The 20,002-nt window shown below is 39.6% G+C and overlaps 2 protein-coding genes across 2 annotated transcripts in view; one reads left to right on the forward strand and one right to left on the reverse strand.

The window, feature by feature from the left end:
- The window catches only part of LOC119546178, a 95,257-nt gene extending 81,182 nt beyond the window's left edge, over window positions 1-14,075 (reverse strand). The window contains exon 1 of the mRNA XM_037852301.1: window positions 11,954-14,075. Coding sequence (XP_037708229.1) covers window positions 11,954-12,961 — 1,008 coding nt within the window. The 5' untranslated portion in view covers window positions 12,962-14,075. The remainder of the gene's footprint in view (window positions 1-11,953) is intronic.
- A 4,091-nt stretch (window positions 14,076-18,166) lies between these two features.
- On the forward strand, window positions 18,167-19,997 carry LOC119546373 (protein FAM151B). The gene is made up of 4 exons (XM_037852605.1): window positions 18,167-18,334; window positions 18,437-18,649; window positions 18,705-18,946; window positions 19,321-19,997. Exons 2-4 carry the CDS (start codon window positions 18,556-18,558, stop codon window positions 19,882-19,884), a joined length of 900 nt encoding a protein of 299 aa, XP_037708533.1. The 5' UTR covers window positions 18,167-18,334; window positions 18,437-18,555; the 3' UTR covers window positions 19,885-19,997.
- Window positions 19,998-20,002: the final 5 nt, after the last annotated feature.

The raw sequence follows: 20,002 nt of genomic DNA on the forward strand, positions 1-20,002 counted from the left end.
TTGTTAGTGGGTCAAATGCGTTAAGTTTCGAGACAACCTTAGAGCGCATGGCAAGAACCACTTAAAATATTTAACCAAAATTCGCCAGCTCTCCCTTCCCTGCCCCTCTTTCTTCTGTTGGCCGGACGAATGTTTGGCTAGGAATTGCATAACTCGAGCTGAACACTGGGAGAAAATGAAGGCACACTTCCTAATGTAAATCATTTTTATAATATTAGTACTATTGTACAAATATTAGTTTTAGTATTAAATACTAGCTTCAATTTGTTAAATAAATATATAATCATTTTTGGAAACGAAACAGAGAGCGTTATTCAGATCAAAATCCGAAATCAGAAACCACAATTCGGGAACAGTTCGCAGTTAAAATTTTTCCATTTTGCTGTACTAGTACTTCCGATTTCTCCGAGTGCAGCCACAAATGGTCCGACGGCAGACGGCGAATCCATTGCCAGACAACAACAGCAACTGCGACGACAGCAACGCACATCAAACAGCTGCAGCATTTTCAAAGCGGAGGGGTGGGCGGGTGTATCTGAAGGGGCCAAAGGGGTGGGGCTGCGAAGGCGGCAGCTGAAACGAGCCAGCGACTCAGACAATTTCCATGCTGCCTTTTTAAGGTCATGGCTCTGCTGCAGCGGCAATTGGCATAATTGAGGCGCAAAGTAGGCGATTTTCGGGGCGTGGCCACCGACAATTGTGCACTAAAACAGGCAATGCCAACAAGTTGCAACTGGCAACTGCCGAAGTTTAACAAGCGGCGGGCAAGACAAAAAAATTGAACTTGTTGCCGGGGCAGCTCCATTAGCCACTTTTCACCAAGAGCAGCAGATGTTGGGTGAAATGCGAATATTGTTGCATTGGGGAGATTTTGCATTTTGACGCACCGCGGCAAGATTAGGAACATCCACAATATGTTGTAAAACAAAAAAAAATAATTGACTTAATAATCCTTATGATAATACCCTTGGGTACATTTAAACACAGCAGCAACACTTTCTTAGAGATCTTTCCATATTTTGTAAGCCCGACAATTCGCAAGTCACTTTTAATTCAAAGATTTAAAACCATCAAGTTTGTAGACATTCAGTTACTAGGAAGCAGCAACAGTAGCAACATCCGTTGCATTTGGCACCTCAAGTTCACACCTGCAATTTGCGTGCCTGCTGCCGGTGGGGTCAAAAGTCTGTCCAGAACAGACGGAAAAGCACCCGAGAAAACCTGAACGATTGATTCTGTCTTGAGTCCACTCATAATTATTAATTTATACATGTGCCGGCGAAGGGTCAGACAACTGCAACAACTGCAACAGCAGCAGCAATTAGACGAGCGATGCCCCAGACACATGCCGGCAGCAGCAACAGCAACAACACCAGCAGCAACAGCAATTCAAGCACAGCAGCAACAGCAACACGAGCTAACAGCAGCAGCAACAACAATGGGCACTCGTCAATTGCCTGTCACGTGTAAAAAGTCAATACATTGCACAATGCGGCGTCAAGTGCGCAAAGAAGAAGCACCCGACAGCAGGGCGGGTCGGGCGGAAAAGGGGGTGGTGATGGGTAGCCAGAAGGAAGTGGGAGGGGTTGCGGGGGGAAAGCGGGAGGGTCGGCGGAAAGTGTAGGGTGAGGGCTCAATAAAGAGGTCGCTTGCTTGGCTTGCGCTGTCTCAACGTTTCCGTAAACAACAGTGAGCGGACACTTAAAAAAAAGTCACCCTAGAAAACATAAGAAAGAAAGTAGTGTTCGAAATAAATACTAAAAAAAATATTGTTCTCTAAAAATAAATCTCTTATATAACTTTCAAGTTTGATGCTAAAAGATCATTACAATAAGTTTCTGTAATGGTATCTACAGAAATTTAAAAGGCCTATCTCAACCAAGCTTTTAAACCCATATCTCCGTTATAAACATTTTGCTAATAACTACGAAAGCAAACAATATTTATAGTTAAAATATTTGAAAGATAACTTATTGATAACTTATCTAAAAGACTCCTAATTTTCAAAAAAAGTGACCAATTTTTGGAATATTTTTTTGAGTGAACGGGAGAGCTAATAAAACACAGAAGAAAGACTGGGAGAAAAGTCGACAAGAGTGCAGCAAACGTTTCATTAATTACAGCTACAAAAACACAACCCCTGTGCTCATCACCAGTAGAAGCAGCCAGCACACCGGCAACATTGTCGTCTCTTGTGCACGTTACGTTATAATTACGTGAACCAGCTGTGAATCTGGGTACCCCCAGAACCTCAGACCCCTAAAACCCCTCCTATGGCACCTCCCCTTTTTTCGCCTGCATTTTCAGCCCACTTTGGGTGTCGTCTTCGTCGCCCCGTCAGCTTCTAATATTTCATTAAGCGGCGAACAGGGTGTCTCGACATCGCAAGTCGCCAGTCGCGTGCCCGTTCCAAAAGACCTCCCCGGGTTTGGTCCGAAAGAGATGGGGATATGGCATGCGAAAGAGATGGAGAGTCTACGTCATTCCCATCATCATCATCAACTCGGGTTCGGTTTAGGCTTGGTTTGCCGGGAAGGTGAAAAGCGGTTGGGTTTTGAGGGTTCGGGCTCATAGCCACTTTGAGGTTATGTGCACAATTTGCGTGCGCCAATTAAAGCAAGAAAAGTATGCAAGGCAACAATGGGGGAGGCGGGATTTCAAGTGGGAGGCGCAACAATGTACGATTTTTATAGTTCGCTGACTGCAACAACAAATGATGGTAGGGGAGGGCGAGGGGGCCTAGAAGAGGGTCTAACAGCTCTCAGACAGATGACTAATTCGACCGCCATTAACGAAGATTCAATGCCCTGGAGGGGAAACAAAATTACTTATGGTTAGCTATGAAAAATAAAAGCATTTTCAGATCATATATTTTTTTACCAACTCGCAGAAAATGTATGATATAGCTCGAGCATTATCCAAAAAAGAAATCCCGATTATGAAAATCTTATAAGATGTGCAGTTAATCATAAAATGTTTGATAAGTAATTTTAGATAAGTAATAATGATTTTTTACACTTGTATACTTAGTGCAAATGTTTTATTTGTTGTGATATTCCAAAAATTTTAAAGATGATAAATTATCAATGGAAATTGTATAGAATGAACAATATATAAAGAAGAAACCCTGATTATAAAAATCTTTTAAGATTATTTTCACATGTGGAATGTTCACTAAGATAAACAATAGTAAAGATTTTTTCAAATTTGTTGTTGTCATATACCAACAAATTTAAAGACGGTAAATGTTGTTGGATTGCACAGCAACAAGCGATTGAGTTGAAAAAGAAAAGTTGCAAATTAAGGACATATCCCATTTTTCTGAATATTTCAAAAGGGGTTTTGAAAGTTTTCTGTAATAATTTACCCAATCACATTTTAAAGCACATTTTCTGACCCCGTTTTAATTTTTTCAATGTCAATATCATACTGCCCGATTGCTGATAAAGTGTATGCATCGTCATCGTTCTTGTTATTGTAGTCACTCCTGCTGGTGTTGTTGTGGTTTGTTGCATTTTGTGGCGAATCGAATTGGAAGGAAAATGGGTAGGTGAAAAGGGGGTGGGTGGGCCGAATGGGAGGAGGGGAGGCTAGGCAGCAGTAACCAGAGTGCGGCAGTCACTATGCATATGCTTCTGTCGGAGTACGAGTATTTGCATTGGTGTGACGACGATATCATTTACAACAAGCCGAGTTACCAGGTGGAAATTCAGGGGTGGGTGGCAGGCAGGGAAAATTGCGCTGGCTCTGCTGATGTTGTTGCTTTCTGCCGCCGTGTCGCGCGAAATTTACAATTGACGTTGACTTGTTGATACACTCAAATAAAAAACCTTACAAATCTAACACTAACCATAAGTGTTTTAAAGTTGGTTTGCCTATTCATATTGGGTTATTAAACTAAATAAAATCACTATGTTTTAATTTTTGTACAATTTAAGTAATTTGTCCTTTTTTAAAGAAAATCGAAGATATGTATAATGAAATGCATGGGGAAGCGTTTCTCCCGCTAAGTTAATATAGTCTAATACAGATAAATATATGTAATATGTGTTATATTTCAAAGTTATTTTAAAATTTGATTTATCAATAAATACAAGTTGAATTTGATTATTTTTCTGTGTATGTTTTGCTGCCTGGCGTAGCTCCTACTATTTTTGCCGCTGCTCAATGTTCGCTCATGCGCACTGACAAGCGGCTGCAACAGTGACAGCAGCAACAACATCGCGGGACCCGCAGCAACACCTACGGCAACAATGACATTTAAGCGTCTAGAATTTCTCTGAGCGCTCAACACGAGTAGCCGTTGAAACTCAAAACAGCCAAACAAAAAGAGGAAAAACACAAATCGACAATTGTTATAGAATTTTTCGTTGATTCTTTCGTCATCGCACATCGCGTGTGAAAGTTTTGAGGCTGCGGAAAAGCGGGGATAAAGATTAAGATGTAAGCCGGCTGAAAACGAGACAGATAGCAGGACGGAAAGTGGGGGAGGGCGGGAAGTCAAGAAGCTAGATCATGCATCATCATTATCAGACTGCCCTATAAAACGAATGTCAAGTTTTAAATTACACCAGCTGTCAATCAAAAATTACAATTGTGCGATTATGTTTCCACGTGGGCTGGCATAAGCCCAATGGAGGCCAGAAGATATCAAATTAATTATTTGGCCAATCATTCACTGATTTTAATCTCAGTTTTCGCTTTCGGTATGCACAATTTGGCAAACAGTTGTATATTTGGAAAGGGAATTCCATAGCGTGGGAACCACATTTTCAGGAGAACATAATACGTCTTGTGTGTATTTCCTAAAAACTTTTTGCAAAATATTTAAATATATTATTTTAAGACGCAACACTTTTCGAATATTTTGTGCTTATCCTAAAGATAAATATAAAAAACGTATATAGAAAGTTGGCATCTTATTGCTCACAATGTACTTTTATTGAAATCGTGTAAAAATACATATTTTTCTTTTATTAGTGTCATACATGGCTTCTATAGAGGCGCTATAATGGAAGCCATACTGTTTTCTTTCTTCTCTAATTTGCAAAATTATTGCAAAAATTGTCAAACTAATTACGAGCCGAACAGCCATTATAACGAAAATGTGAATTGTTATTGGTCTTCGCTTGGCCTGCTCAATTAGCGATGATTGTTGAGAAGAAAAGCACTTGGCAAGGGGAGACGAATAAAATAGATATAGCGGGAGAGGGGCGGGGAGACCGTTAAGCAAATAGGAAGGAAGCAAACAAGTTCAAGACCCAGAACCAAAACCAGACTAGTAACCCCTTCCAGTTTTGTTTTCTTATTTTTGCAAACCTAACCAGTGAAGCAAGTCGTCATTGCCAGTCACCTGTGCCAGGTGTAAACTGTTTAACCATAGCCTCCCCCTGCTCACCTCCTCCTTTCTGCACAGAAGAAAAATTTGATGTGCTATGTGTATATATCTGATCTATATGTACTATAATCCCATGTCCTTTTTTGTGTAATATGTTTTTGGAGAACTACGAGATATAGGGAATTCTTATACAAACTTTAAAAATATATTATGTTATGTTTCATAGCATTAATTTATCAAGGTGTTCTTATTTTTTCGGTGTATTTCCCCCTTCTGTTCCAGACTTTTCACCGACTACCTCCGACGGAAATGCTGGACAAGCGACTGGGGAAAGATGGGAAATGACACTAGGAAATCGCTGGTAAACAATGCGCAAAGCACAAAAAAATGCTGGCCCAAAGCTCAGAGATTCAAGATAAGGTAAAGACAGAGACAGGGCTAGACAGGGCGAAAAAGACAGCGGGTTACCGATTTAATCGCCATGCAAATTTTGTCACGTCTGCCGGAGAATAAGACGCTTAGACGTGGGTTAATGCTGACCCCGGTCTAGATAACTGGATAATGGAGCAGGGAGAACTGCACCAGGGGATCGGGAAAAGAGAGAGGGGTGCGCGACTGGAGCGATAACGAAAATAGCCACTGATATACATTCTGGATCCGGAGAGCAAAAGCACCTGATAAGAAAACCGCCCAGTCGAGGCGACCTCGTTATTGCTCGAAATTATCAGCTCAGATGGCCGAGTCTATTGCAAAAGAAAAATTATTGAATATTATATAAACGAACATATAAATAAATACGATTGCTTAGAAATTCGCTATGCCTATTCGACAGTAGCAATTAACAATGGGAACGAGATCAGAACGAGGTCAATGGGTTGGCTGGTTGAATAATGCGTAGAAAACATTCGAAACTGCGAGTCCAAGAATTCCCTATAATAATTATTTATGTGTAATTACCTTTAACTTACAAATTCGTTAAATACCCTTAAAATTAAAATGTTTTTAAAAAATCATAAATTTTTAAATTAATTTATTTTTATCCATGAATTTCTTTAAAGCACCATAAAACTTTGAACGTTAATTTTTTTTAATTTGATTAAATTATTAAGCGTGTTCTAACCTACAATACAAATACTCAAAAGAAAATACACAACAATATTTACGCAATATTTATCACCTTTTCATCGTACTCAGTCTCTCACCATTTTTTTGTATATTTCCGAGACTAAATAAATTGTTTAAACACGTTTGGGCTATTTAAATATTTTCACTAATTTTTGCTCTTTACTACGGAGCAAATGAATAAGCACAACAACAATAGCGAAATCGAAAGATCAAATTAAATATGTGAGCTTTAATTAAAATAAACATGAGAGTGATTTGCTAAAAAGTAGATACCGAAAAGGGGGGGGTCGGCTATAAGAGATCTGGAGACGGGTCTAGAAATCAGGTTGTTGGGTGGAACAGCTGAAGGAAGGTTGGGCGAAAGGGGGTTTTCTGCCCTCGAACAGAACTGCAATAACAAGCAACGACGACGTCAGCCTATTTAGATGTAAGATCTGCGATAGACAACGCATAAAAAAGGTTGCCTATGAAAAAGAAGACTTTAGAGCGGGACAGCCGACTGCGGCACACACCTGTCCCAGGCACCAAACACAACAACTACGAGGAAAACAACCGAGGCTACAACTCTAGGAACAGCAAGGAGAGCAAGAACGGCGCCGATAAATGTATGCAAAAAAGCAAAACGATGTACGGAGCAGAAATACACCTTCCACACTAACGAATCACTCCCGCCCTCCTGAAACGTCCTGCTCTTCCTAAATCGCGACTAGTTAGAAGGCCGCACCTTCTTCAGTATGTAAAAGTGGTACAGTGGTGTGTGACAAGTTTAGTAATTGTATTAATCCAACTAATTAATGTATATCATTTTCCTAAGGCATTCTAGATCTTTTGTTTTTACCAGTATAATGTTGGTAAATTTATAATTTATATAATAATTATTAAGGTATTTTTTATCAGTCCTCAGTGTTTTACTTGTTACTTGTTTTATAAAACACAAATATTATTTATTCAAATTTTAATCTAAATATTTAGGAATAATTGTTTTTTAAATGTATTTCTTCACGAGCAACCACTGTTTCCCTTTTTCTCTGCCTTGTCGTGTGTCGTAAGTTTTTGCTAATAATAATATGGCAAAAAACACATATAAAGAATGAAAAACAGCAAGGAGAACAGCAGAGATCAGCAGAGCGAAAGAACAAGCGAACATCACATGACAAGTTGGGTGGGTTGGGAAAAGTTCAGTCTGGAGACCTGCCCACAGTCCAATCTATTGCTAACAGAGGGCCAGGAGAAGGGGGTAATGGGGCAGTGCTGTCCGGCTGGGAGGCACTGAAAAGATCGCTCTTAGCTTATCGCGCTTATCAAATCGCCAACTGACAGTTGGCAGTAGGAAAGAGGAAAATGGGGAAGAAAAACTGAGACACAGAGAACTGGAAAATGCGAAAACCCGGCGGGGTAATATATTGTACAGGGAGTGAGATAAGGCAGATCCATCAGGTTAAGTCGATGTTTTTTGCTCGGCTTATTTAAGATGAAATTATTTGAGATTTCATCTTATTAAGAAAAAGAGGTGAAAAATAACTATTACATAGATTAAAATTCATTAAATCGAAAATTTAGTTTATTTTAATATTACTTGACGATCAGAGTAACAAAATCCAGATTTTACAAATGTATAATATATGCTTACTTATATTACAACTGAATGTATTTTAGTTGAGTAAATGTTTATAAATACATTAACACATTTTGGTCAAAAAAACTCGAATTTGTATATTAATAATAATAATATTAATAATAATATTATATATAATATAATATAATATAATATTAATAACCTTGTGTAATCCTCCTTCTAGTCGAACATCGCCTACTGATATTCATTCCATATTATTCAATTTCTTTTCACACATGCTCCATAATTTATTAATTAGCTGGGAGAAAAGGAGACAGATCTGCTTGGAATTCAATTTTTTAAATCAAAAGAAAATTAAGGGAATTTAATTTGTATTTTATGATGGACCCACATGGCGTATACGCCTTAATAAAATATTTATACGCCTCGTAAAAGGCGGCGACATGAGCCCATAAACTTCAGTCGTTTCTTATCAATAGTGAACTCAACTTAATCTTAGCTGGATGGAAAAATAAACGAAAACCCTGACTCGATTTCGGATTTTGCAAAAACGTGGTTAACAAGCACAAACCTTATCAAAAAATTGCCCAATAAGGCATCAAAAAACATACTAGGAGTTTTTTCGCACTTTTTACTTTCTTGAAGTTCAGAAACGTGCTATCCACTGGATTCAACCAATTCAACCAGAAAAACTCGATGAATGACAACGACAAACACAAAAAAATAATAAAAGAGATTAGCATAAATTTAAAAATTTTTTGAACGATAGGCGAGCAAAACGAAACCCAAAAAACAAAGCCGAAAAATAACAAAACAGTTACGAAAAGAAAAAACTTAAACCTGTTGGCGCCGCCATAACAAACAAATAAGCTTGATTTCAAAACATGAAATTCCAAAAATTTGCAACTCGAAATTGAAATTCTTAGACTTAATAGCAAAGTCCAAATTGAAACTTGGACTGAAGATTTTATATAAGGGAGTATAAGAGGAGCGAAGCAGTGAAAGTCGAAATGTTGATTAAAAGCTGACAAGTTCATTTTATTTCTACAGCCGCCTTCATTATGTATATTTTATATTTGAATTTTAACACTCGTAGTACGTAACAGAAAGGAGGAAGCATTTCCGACCCCATGATCAATTTTCAGGATCACTAGGCGAGTCAGTATAGTCACTCCGTCAGTATGAACGCAGACATCTCGGAAACTATAAAGGCTAGAATATTTGGATTAAGCAACACGCAGCTCAATCTTATTTTTGTAGGGTTCCACGCCCGATCTAACGGCCAAAAACCGCACAAGTTAATGGCGCCCACATTTTAAAACAAGTAGAAACGCTGTAGTCGAGTGCTTCGACTATCAGATATCCGTTAGTCTGTTTTTCGCGCGCCGGTACCTAGCGGACGCTGTCTAAAGCCTGTTTAACTTAGTTAGTCATAACTTTTAAAAAAACATGTGATTGTTACGATTCTCAGCATTTACATACATAGGTATTGATCAATAAAATCAATTTCAATTTACACTTTTGCAAAATCTTCAAAAATGTTGACGCTAGACAGTTCTTAGCGTTATAATCGTTTGCAGTTTTTTTTTAGAGTGGGCGTGCTGAAACCTGCGCTGCGCAAGAACCTTAAAAATCTGCATGCCAAGTCCCAACTTTGAAGCTATTATATTTTCCGAGATCTCCGCGTTCATACGGACGGTACTGATAGATACGTAACTGTAATAAAAGGGTACTACTTTGGTTATTATTTATTAAATAGTATTTAATAGTACAACTACCATAAAATGGTTAATTGTGTGTACTTTGTTGTGGGGAGGAATAACTATTTCGTTGGCCACTTTGACAATTCGTTAGGCAGGAAACATTTAACTATTATATTGGTAAATAGTACCTAAAAGTTTTTCGTGTGTATAGATTATAATCAATATACAATGATACATATACAAATATTCATTAAATAAACAAATATATTTCCTTGTGTACTTTGATTTTCTCGTTATGCTTTATAATGAATAAAATGTTATGGTTTTTCGGATTACAATATTTTGAAATTCAGTTGTTACTCAATATGTTGTTTGTTTTGCTTTTTTTTTGGTGATCGAAAGTACTGTTCTGTTCTCTTATAATCTCCGTTTTGATCTGTACTTTTTTTGCGCTACAAATGTGCCGCAAGCCGTTTGTTTTGTTATTTCTGCGACTTTGACTTCAGTTCCCCTGCCATTCCCGTTCCCGCTCCAGGGATTCCATGGGCCCTGCTCAGATACGATCCAATACGACCGATCCGATTGGATCCGACTTGCCAGACGGAAAACACATCCACATCCCATAACGAGACGAGGGCCCAGACCAAAACCAAAACGAAAACCCCGAGCAAAGTACAGAGACTTCACAGCAGACAATGTTGGCAACCGGTTTGCGATTTATTTTTGTTGCTACCCCCTCGCACAGATCCCCTCCCCCTCCCCCTCCCCCTTCCCCTGCCCAGCAGCCCATCCCGCTCGCACCCTCGCACTGTCTCGCTCGCACTGGCTCATTATTATTATTTGCTGAATATTTAACATTGAAGCTGGTCGAAGCGGATTTTCATGGCACACACACCAGTTTAAGCGCAGAACAAAAGTAAATAAAAGGGGTGGATGGGTTCGGAAGAATGAAATACCCTTCTATAAAAATATGGATTACCAACTTAAAAGTAATTTCCAAAAAAAGCACGCCAGAAACAAAATTTATAAGACTTACAAACTCCGCTTAAAATGTAAGCACTACGTGGATGCCCAAGAATATGGTTTAGTTTAGTGGTTGTTTTGGAGCTGTTGTGCCTTAACATGACTCCACCTTTCCCCCATTCCGAGATACCCCTTACAGGGTATAACCCGCACGGCGACAGCAAAAAGGCATCTTGTCCGCAGGCTTCAAACAAGGCGCAGACGGGTCGCAGATAAATTGAGCGAAAAGCTAAAAATAAGCTCCATTTGTTGCTGCGCTGCCGCGGCGGCAAACACGCCGAAATGCGGCAGACGCTTTGGCAACCGCAAAATGCAGTGGCAGCTCTACAACAATTTAGGCAACAACCATGTCCAAAAAAACACAAAAATTCTCCAGCGGAAAATGTATTATTTATTGTTTTTGCGTGGAAATATTTCGCGAGCGCTGTTTAAGCATAAAATTAAGTAGTTTAAATAAATAATCAGAAAAAATGGCCTAGCCGAAAAAAATGTTTTACACCCCGACCACCAAACCAGCGCCATAAATTGCAGCTGCATTGAAATTATAATTATTATGAATTCATTATAAATGGCTCGCGGTGAAATTTGTTTTTATAGTATTTATTTTTTGCAAAACGTTGTGCGTTGCGTTTTTGTACTTTTTGTGTCTTTTTGGCGGAGAACACAAAGTGTCGTTAAAGAAGATCGAATTGAATGTGAATGGAATCGTCGTCGCAGTCCGAATATGGAGCCGCAGTAGCCACCTTTGAAATATTTTTACTTGTATCGCTTATGCTGTTGTGGCGTGGGGCGTTCGTTCATATGCATAATTATATTTAAAATTAAGATCTTGGCTGGGGGACGTGGTTCACAAGAATGGGGGAGAGCAATAATTGAGCGAACGAAAGGCGAAGAGATTATCAAGTTAATAACAATCCCCTTCGTTCTGGGAAATTGTTGACCTGCCCAACAAGGGGAACACATTTCCAATAACAACACTTGACAATTGAGCTCGTTTTTGATGACTGGTATAGAAGGGAAACGAAAAATTATATTTGTAATTCAGAAATGAGCCATGAAGCAGAAAATAAATCGATGGAGATAAAAATGATAAGTGAAAAAATATTATTTTAGTGTAATTTAAAATAACTATCTTTACTACAAGGGATTGATTCTTTTTGCATTCCAAGAAATCCCAGCGAAACTCACCTTTATTTTCTTGTGATCCAATTCCCGTTGCGGCTTGTGCATCTCCCTGACCTCCACCTCCTTCAGCTGGTCCAGGACGATCTGGTACTTTTCGCGGTTCTCGACGTCCAGCGCCACATGAAGGTAGTCGTGCCAGTTGCGGGAGTCGAAGCCCCAGTGGCAGGTCTGGTTCTCGAACTTCCGGTGCACATGACCCACGAACTTCTGCGGCGAGAACCAGCCGTCGCACTCCAGGCACTGGATGCAGGTCGGCTTCTGGTACGAGTACATGTCGGGGGTGCAGATGCCCTCGCACTTGCCAAAGCACTTGTGATAGACGTGGAAGCTCAGCGCCCCCTTGGCCAGGCTCTCGATCGGGACGTAGCTATTCCGGTCCGATCGGTGGAGCAGAGCCGCACAAAGTCGCTCCGCGTCGGTTCTGGTGATCAGCCCGCTGGCCTTGACGTCCGAGGGCAGGATCTTGGCGGCCTTGAACTCCACCAGCTGATCGGGCGTGCACTGCGAGCAGTATATGCCCAGCTCATCGAAGATCCTGTTGATCTGCTCCAGGGAAAAGTCGTTCAGGACATTGTTGAGAAACTGGGGCAGGCAAAGTCTCATTTCTCCGCCCACGGAAAAGCATCCTATGGTTTTTCCCTCCAGCTTCGTCTCGTAGAGTTCTCCACACCCCGCATCCGCTACGGATAGAATCGGCTGCGAGAGTTCCCGGGGGGGCGTGGCGGGTGGGTATATCTGAGGAGGCGTGCCCCTCGAGGAGCACTCATGATGGAGTTCCTGGGGCTCTGGCGAGCTGAGTATTTCCTTCTTTATCAGGGCCACAACTGGCGAGGAGGCCTGACACTTTCCGTTCGACAAGCCCAAGCCAGGACTGTCGCTTCTTCCATTGGTGGCAATATCAAGGACACCGGCGGATGTTAGGGTGTGTCCTGGACCCTGGAGCGATTTGGTGGCACTCGTCTGGTATTTCTTCAAGACGGTGCTGATCATGGGCGTCACGTATTCGGTCATTTTGGGCGATACTTTGATAACCAAGCTTTGATCGTTGGGTCTGCACTAGTAGTCCATTTTAACTAGTTTTCGATTGTGACCCTCTTGATTTCAAAGCGATTGATGGATAAATTGTTGCTTCCTTCAGGGATGCAACATTTTCTTGAAGCTGATTTGATAAGATCAAAATAGATCCTTTGGAATCCCCTGCAAAAATGTGACTGTCTTGTGTTTTACCAATGGTATACAATTTTTTATTATTTATAAGTCAAACTACGATTGGGATCCATATTACTTGCATTACCAGTGGTTTTAGGCTAATTTTCCCATCTGTCCGGTTCCTTTACCTAACAATTTGGCACATTTGTTGATTGGTTTTGTTTGATTTGCCAGCTAGCTTAACTAACATCTAGCATTTTGCCGACGGCATATCAGCTCACTCACAGGCACACTCACAGGATTTTCTTTCTTGCTTTATTTTGTCGCGTGTTTAGAATATTTCGATATTATTTCAGTCGTATTTATAGAAATATATCGGCCGGCGTTTGTCGGCGGTGTAAAACTTGTGCGCACTTTTCCTATGCCCTGCACTTATTAAATTTTCGCCATAAATTAATTTCTCTTCGGCGCAATTTCTTAAGTTGAATTTTTGTATTTCATTTCGTATATCTCAATTTCTCAACTTTTTTATCTTTGCGCTGCACACACTCACTCACGGATACGCGGAGACACACGCACACACGCGACGAAGGCCGGCAGACAGAGACGGAAGGCGAGAGGCGAGCGGACAGCAGACAGCGAGTGCGACTGAGGGAGAGAGAGGGAGAACAAAAACAAACGCCGCCTGACAAATTCTTTTATTGTGCTGCTGCCGATGCTGTTGCTGTTGCTGTTGCTATTGCTGTTGTTGTTGCACTATTTATAAATCTTTTTGCGCTTGCAAATTATTTTCGCACTCGTTATCGAATATTTATTTGGATTGCGCCTCGCAGGGCCCCCTTCTCGCAAAATATATATTTCCTATTACTTTTTGCAAGCGTCGCACGTGCGAGCTTTTTCCTCGATATTTTTATTCGCCACTCACACACCCTCGCACGGAGAGCGACACGTCCGAACGGTTTGAGAGCGAGAAAATTTTTAAATGCAAACCGCTGCGAACGTATACGCGATGCGATGGAGACTCGAAGCACTGCCGGCCGATTTCGAACTCGAAAGTACGCCGAATTCGAGCTTGCGTTCTCTTTGCCGCCGACTGCTCTCTTGGCGCGAAGCACTCTTAATTTTATTGGGTGGCGCGCTGTTAGGCATTTCGACCCCATTTCGGCATCATGTTCGGGATCTCCACCAGAAAATATATCTTTCTTATTATTTATTTATTTTGATATTTGAAAACAATCATCTTACGCTCATTCACATAATAATTATGTATTATGTCTATTCTGCAAGCATTTTAATGTATGGATTTGGCAACCCTAAGCCACGCTGAATTTTGGGCATTAGAATATTAAACTTCGGAGTTCCTACAGAAAAACCGCTCGCTCCTTAATTGGTAAAAACAACGCGTCCTTGGTCTGTGCACTTGAAAAGTACTCACCACCAATTAAATGATTTTAAGTCAAGAATCGAGTCCTGCCTTAAGCAGGGGATCTACTGTCGAATTTGTTCCGTCGTTGGTGGAAGTGTTTGCGTCGACATTTCATATGAATTTGGTAGACTTTTTATTTGCTGTTTTTTATACAGTAGTGAATCGCCAACGATTAGCCGAATAATCGAAACATCCTAGTATTATTATCAAAAAACAAGCTGTTAACGGAATACCTCTATACACAAACAAATTTGGTTGGTAATATTGACCAATGCAGATAGTTAAGGTACTATAAAAAATTGTATTAAACTATTATGAATGGTTGTATATGTGTTTGTTCTTGCTTTGTGTGCAATTTGCCATTTTAAGATTATTTTTAATTTTGGTTTTAAATAACCATGTCAACTTGACGTATCTATGTATGTATATATTTATTTAATAACTTAATCAATTTAACAGGTATATATTTACTATAAGAAAATTTGCAAACTATATTTTTTGGGTTGGATAACAATAAAAAAGTTTTTCAACTACAATACATGGGTTGGGTCCATTATACCCCTTTTTAATAGTTACATAACCATTTTTATAGTAAACCTTATGTTTACGTTTACGTAAGGGTAACTATTTGATAGGCAAAAATTGAAAGTTCGATGGTTAGGCACGGTTTATTATTATATTTATACTACTGTATAATATAACTTTGAAATGCTATCATTGCTTGAAGTAAAATTGAGAAAATAACATTGGCAAAGAAATTTAAAAGTCCCGCCAAAAGAGTGCAAAAAATTTAAGAGAATCATCGGTCTGAACTAGTTTAACATCGCCAAGCGACAGGGTCGTTTTCTTTTAAAGGTCTTTTCAAAGCGGCTCACCGCTCTTTTGCGCATAACAGAACATATGATCTGTTAATACTAACAGAGTAGATTCGCTCTTCCCAAAGTTGTAGATGGCGTGTTTTTTTGGCATTTTGTTTGTATGCCAACACACAGGGCGGCTTTCTTTTAAATTCTAACGATACAAAATGTGGAGTAATTTTTTAGTGCAAATAATTAGTTAATTAGAATAGCGATGTCTATCCCAAAACTCTAAAATTGCCAATCTTTAAGTAAATAAACACGAAAAAAAGCCACACTCTTATTACCATCTACTAATTCTGACCAAGAAGAGGGTTGAAAATAAGTTCAACGTTAAGCTTAGATCTTATATCCCATTCCCATAAGACCATTTAAGTGCCCTTTACTTAATCCAGCAGTATCTGCCGGACCAGATACTGTTTTCAATGGAGGTATATTTTTAATTCCTTGTATTCTACTGTTATTTAAATATTTCAGGAAAAGTTTTCCCATTGGCAAACGGATAACGTACGCACTTAAAAGATTAGATTTACAATAAGTGGAAGAAATAGCAAGGCCAGTTTACAATGCTTAATCAAAATATAATCAAATCAGCAAGAGCCATCGATAAGACTAACTAAACACATCATATGTACGTTCGACCGGTTTAGTTCATATCTAACCGCGGTTCGAAGATGTTGCTGAAGCTCTGCAATCACAATGAGCCCTCCACGAACGGGGGTTCAACAAATTTCGCTCTACTGATGTCACTACTACTTGGTAACGCATTCTGCAACAGAATTCGCACTTCATCTGCCTCAATTGTCTCTCTCCATAATTACATATACCCTTCAAAAAGGAATTCACATTTATACGGGCCGGTATTCTTACATATGTGAACGCTGTTAGGGAATATGAAAATAGGGAATATTATATTGTTTCAAGTGTTTAAAGTGTCAACTGTTGGCTATAGTGCTAGCTTTTCATAGTGGAGAGAGGTGTGTGATCTGGTCCTAAAATTGGAACTATGATTGCTCACAAAAAAAGTCATAAACACAAATGTTAATACATATATACAAGCCATACCTCCAAAAGGTGTAGGATGAACTAACTTTTGAAAAGAGTAAATCTAAACATACTTTTTTTATTTTGTTTATAAATAACCATGCTCCAGTGACGAATATATGAATTAAACTTAAAAATGATATATATGTACAATGTACATATATACCGTACAATATAGTTGGCAAACCCATTAATTATAGTTAAATAACTACAAAAATAGTTTCGTTACGTTACCATATTACGTAAGAGTAACTATTTAAATGGTTATATCGCCAATACGATGGGTTGGTCCCATTAACTATTGTGTTAACTATATTGTGTGTGCGTATGGACAGCCGTTTACTTGGTAGTTTTGACCTAATTTTACATAAGAACAAAATTCTTAATTTAAGAGCGTTTTGTTATGTTAAAATCACAACAAACGTTTCCATTTAAGAAACAGTTGATCCTGACGAGTAATCAATTTCGGAATGCAGCGTGGCCTAGCGGGTGTAGGGCTTGCGACTTTGAATTTGAAATAATTCCTTATAAGAGCGCAGACCGAAGATCGAGCCCACGAAGCGATAGTCTGCAAATATTTTTGTTTTCACCACCTCTATACTGAACTTGATGTGCGCGCTTTTGCTCATTTCTTATTAGAATGCTAGCTGACCTAGCGGTTAGTGTATTTGCATTATAAGTTTGTAGTCGTTAGTTCCATCTCCTTTGTGTAAGTTTGGAAAGTCAATGTATGAGATTAAAAAGGATAGGCATATAAAAAAAAAAATCAGTTAAAATAAAAATAAACTTGGACTCATTATCTTTTGTAATCAAATAAGTGGAGAATATTTGAAGCTTGTCCTGCGGGTTTAAGGGCCAGCCTCGTAAACGCCGAAACATCGCGTTCTCCAAGAGTAAGTTTTTACCAGGTTACCGTAAACGGCATACACTTTGGTACAATTCCTGGAATTCGGCCAGTCTCGATGGGAAGCATTTGGAGACGATTGCTAAAGAATTCTTTCAAAGGGAGAATCTAAAAATTTGTGCATTGCTATTAAAATTAAGACTGCAACCAATATGTTTAAAAACTATACTTATTTCTAGATTTTCATAGTTCAATTTTATTTTTAATTTTAATAATATAAATAATAAAAATAATCCTATTACTTTTTTTCCATAGTTAATTTAAGGATACAATTAATACTAACCTGCATCGGTGTTGAAATTTTGAATTCTTTGGCATTGGGTTAAAAATAGTAGCGAGGGTCAAAGGAACTCTAGGAATTTTCAGAAATAAAATAAATAATAAATAAATAATAAGCCGTTATCCCGGCTTATTATCGTAACCTCCTTTTAACGCGTAATCTTTTTTTTCTATAAGTTATTTGGAAGACACTTTGTTTCACAATAATTTGGTTATTTTGTCTTTTTATCGTCCAGAAGTTACTAAGAAGATACATATGTACATACATTTTATTCGCGTTTGAAGTTGAAAAAAAAAACGAATATCCACTGTGCGTATGTTGATGAATATTTTGTTTTTTTGTAAAATGTGTTCTATAGTGTTTCTCTCTTCCAGAAGTTACCATGAAGTGACTTCTGAACGACAGGGAATTGAAGTATCGCCCATTGGCTTGCAGGGAAAGGGTGTATGAGCTTCGGCGTTCACAAGACTTCCTTATTTCTCGTTATTCTCATTTCTGTTTGCTCTCCGCGTCTGCGCCTTGGAATCGCCGACAAGTTGAAGCGAATCATTGTTGTGCAGTTGCATTACAGCATTCGGTGAAAGTGTAAGAGCAGAACGGAGCGCTTCCATAAAAAATAATCACAACATTAATTTCCCTCCATTCACGCACACATGCCCACATAGAAGTAAACAAATTGGCATTGTATTGCTTCGTCTTTCACTGTGTGCCAGTAATAAGTAAGGTAAGGAAGCCAATGGGCTTATCTATCGCTCATATAATGCCCTCTGCGCGTCCCATTGTTCAATTATGGAATATTAATGCCATATTATTCGCCCACTCGCAGTGCTCGTGGCCAAAATCAATGGGGCTGCTCTGAACGGCAGCAACTATCAGTACCAAGTGGGCGAGCAAAGAACGCCAGCCGATCCCCAGATCCTACATTTATTGCTGGAAGATTCGGATATGGTGAGGGTATGGGGCACAAACCTGACAGCAATAACCTGGGCCCATGCGGTCAACAGTCAACAGCTGCTGGACGAGGCCCTCACAGAAACCGGTAAGAGCGCCCTAATATCATAATATAAATTTCTCAGCGAATCCTCCTTTAAAAGCTAACATCGACTTTATTGAGGCGGACATTGTTCTGGGCAAACTAAATGGCGAGGGCGAGGACATGCCCGTCATGGCCCATCCGCCAGCAGTCGTCTCCGACCTCTCGCTATCGGAATTCCTTAACCAGATCATGGAATTCAACCGGAATCACGAGGGCCAGGAAAAGGGAGTCAAGCTCGACTTCAAGTCGATCGAGGTCTTTGAGGGCTCCCTGGACATTCTCGACGAGAGTATTCCTAACGTGAGTTTAGAAATTTAGTAAACAATTACATTCTTCGAAGAGAACTTCACGGGTTAGACAGATTTAATTTCAAATTTATTTGTATATATTAATTTATTTAAACTGCCATAAAGAAAAATTTAATATGTTGCCTAAAAAATTACCATTAAGTTAACTTTTTAAAAATTCGGCCAGATCAGCACGTCTACCCAATTTGTTCACCTTTAGAAAATAGTGATCTACTAGAAATACAACGTTGACAAAGAATTGTTACTAAATGACTTTATAATAAAAAATGCCTATAAACTTAAATACAATTGCTAAGCTTCAACTAGCATGAGAGAAGAGTGCATATACATTTATACAACTACCTAATGATTCTCCCTGTTTTACAGATGACCTACCCTGTTTGGATGAACGCCGACATCCTAAGTGGTCCCGTAGATCAGAACACAACCGTGCCTGTGGATGCGGATCGCTTCTTCGCCGGCTGCATGCGCTACAAGAAGGCGGCGCTCTCCATCGGCTGGACAACCAACTGGGGCGCAGACTTCCGGGAGGGCGAGTACACGCAGGACCAATGTGATGCCATGCTAGAGTCCCTGACCGCCAACAATGTCCTCTCCACTGGCCAGGGCATCACCTTTCCCGTGCGCGCCGGAATAGCAGCCAACAGCCAGGAACAACTGCACCGACTGGTAGCCGCGGTCAACGAGACGAACGAGAGCACACTGACCATATGGTCATCCGCCGGCGACTATGTGGATGTGGATAAGTTGCGCCAGCTGATCTTCGGCTTCGGGCTGGAACGAGTGTACTTGGACGTGCCGGAGGAGTTGGCCTCACAATTGGATCTGGGAAATCCAGGCAACGGAGCCAGCACCTTCAAGTCCCTGTTCAGCTTTAGCTTCGTCAGCCTCTGCTTTTGGGCTTTGTCCAGCTGGTTGCAGCGGATATAATAGAGGTCACTAAGTGATTCAAGTATGTAGGTACAACTGTCAAAGCAAATTAAGAAATTTGGTGCAAGATCGTAAACGTAATAATGTGTGTAATAAAGAGTTTTACTTTAATATATTG

The sequence above is a fragment of the Drosophila subpulchrella genome, chromosome 2L (assembly GCF_014743375.2).
Source record: "Drosophila subpulchrella strain 33 F10 #4 breed RU33 chromosome 2L, RU_Dsub_v1.1 Primary Assembly, whole genome shotgun sequence".
Taxonomy (NCBI): domain Eukaryota; kingdom Metazoa; phylum Arthropoda; class Insecta; order Diptera; family Drosophilidae; genus Drosophila; species Drosophila subpulchrella.

Excerpts from the sequence above, each read along its gene's own strand:
- LOC119546373 (XM_037852605.1), top strand. The coding sequence starts at position 18,556 with ATGGTGAGGGTATGGGGCACAAACCTGACAGCAATAACCTGGGCCCAT. Across the intron at positions 18,650-18,704 it reads CGAGGCCCTCACAGAAACCG|CTAACATCGACTTTATTGAG; the intron begins GTAAGAGCGCCC and ends CTCCTTTAAAAG. Across the intron at positions 18,947-19,320 it reads TCGACGAGAGTATTCCTAAC|ATGACCTACCCTGTTTGGAT; the intron begins GTGAGTTTAGAA and ends CCTGTTTTACAG.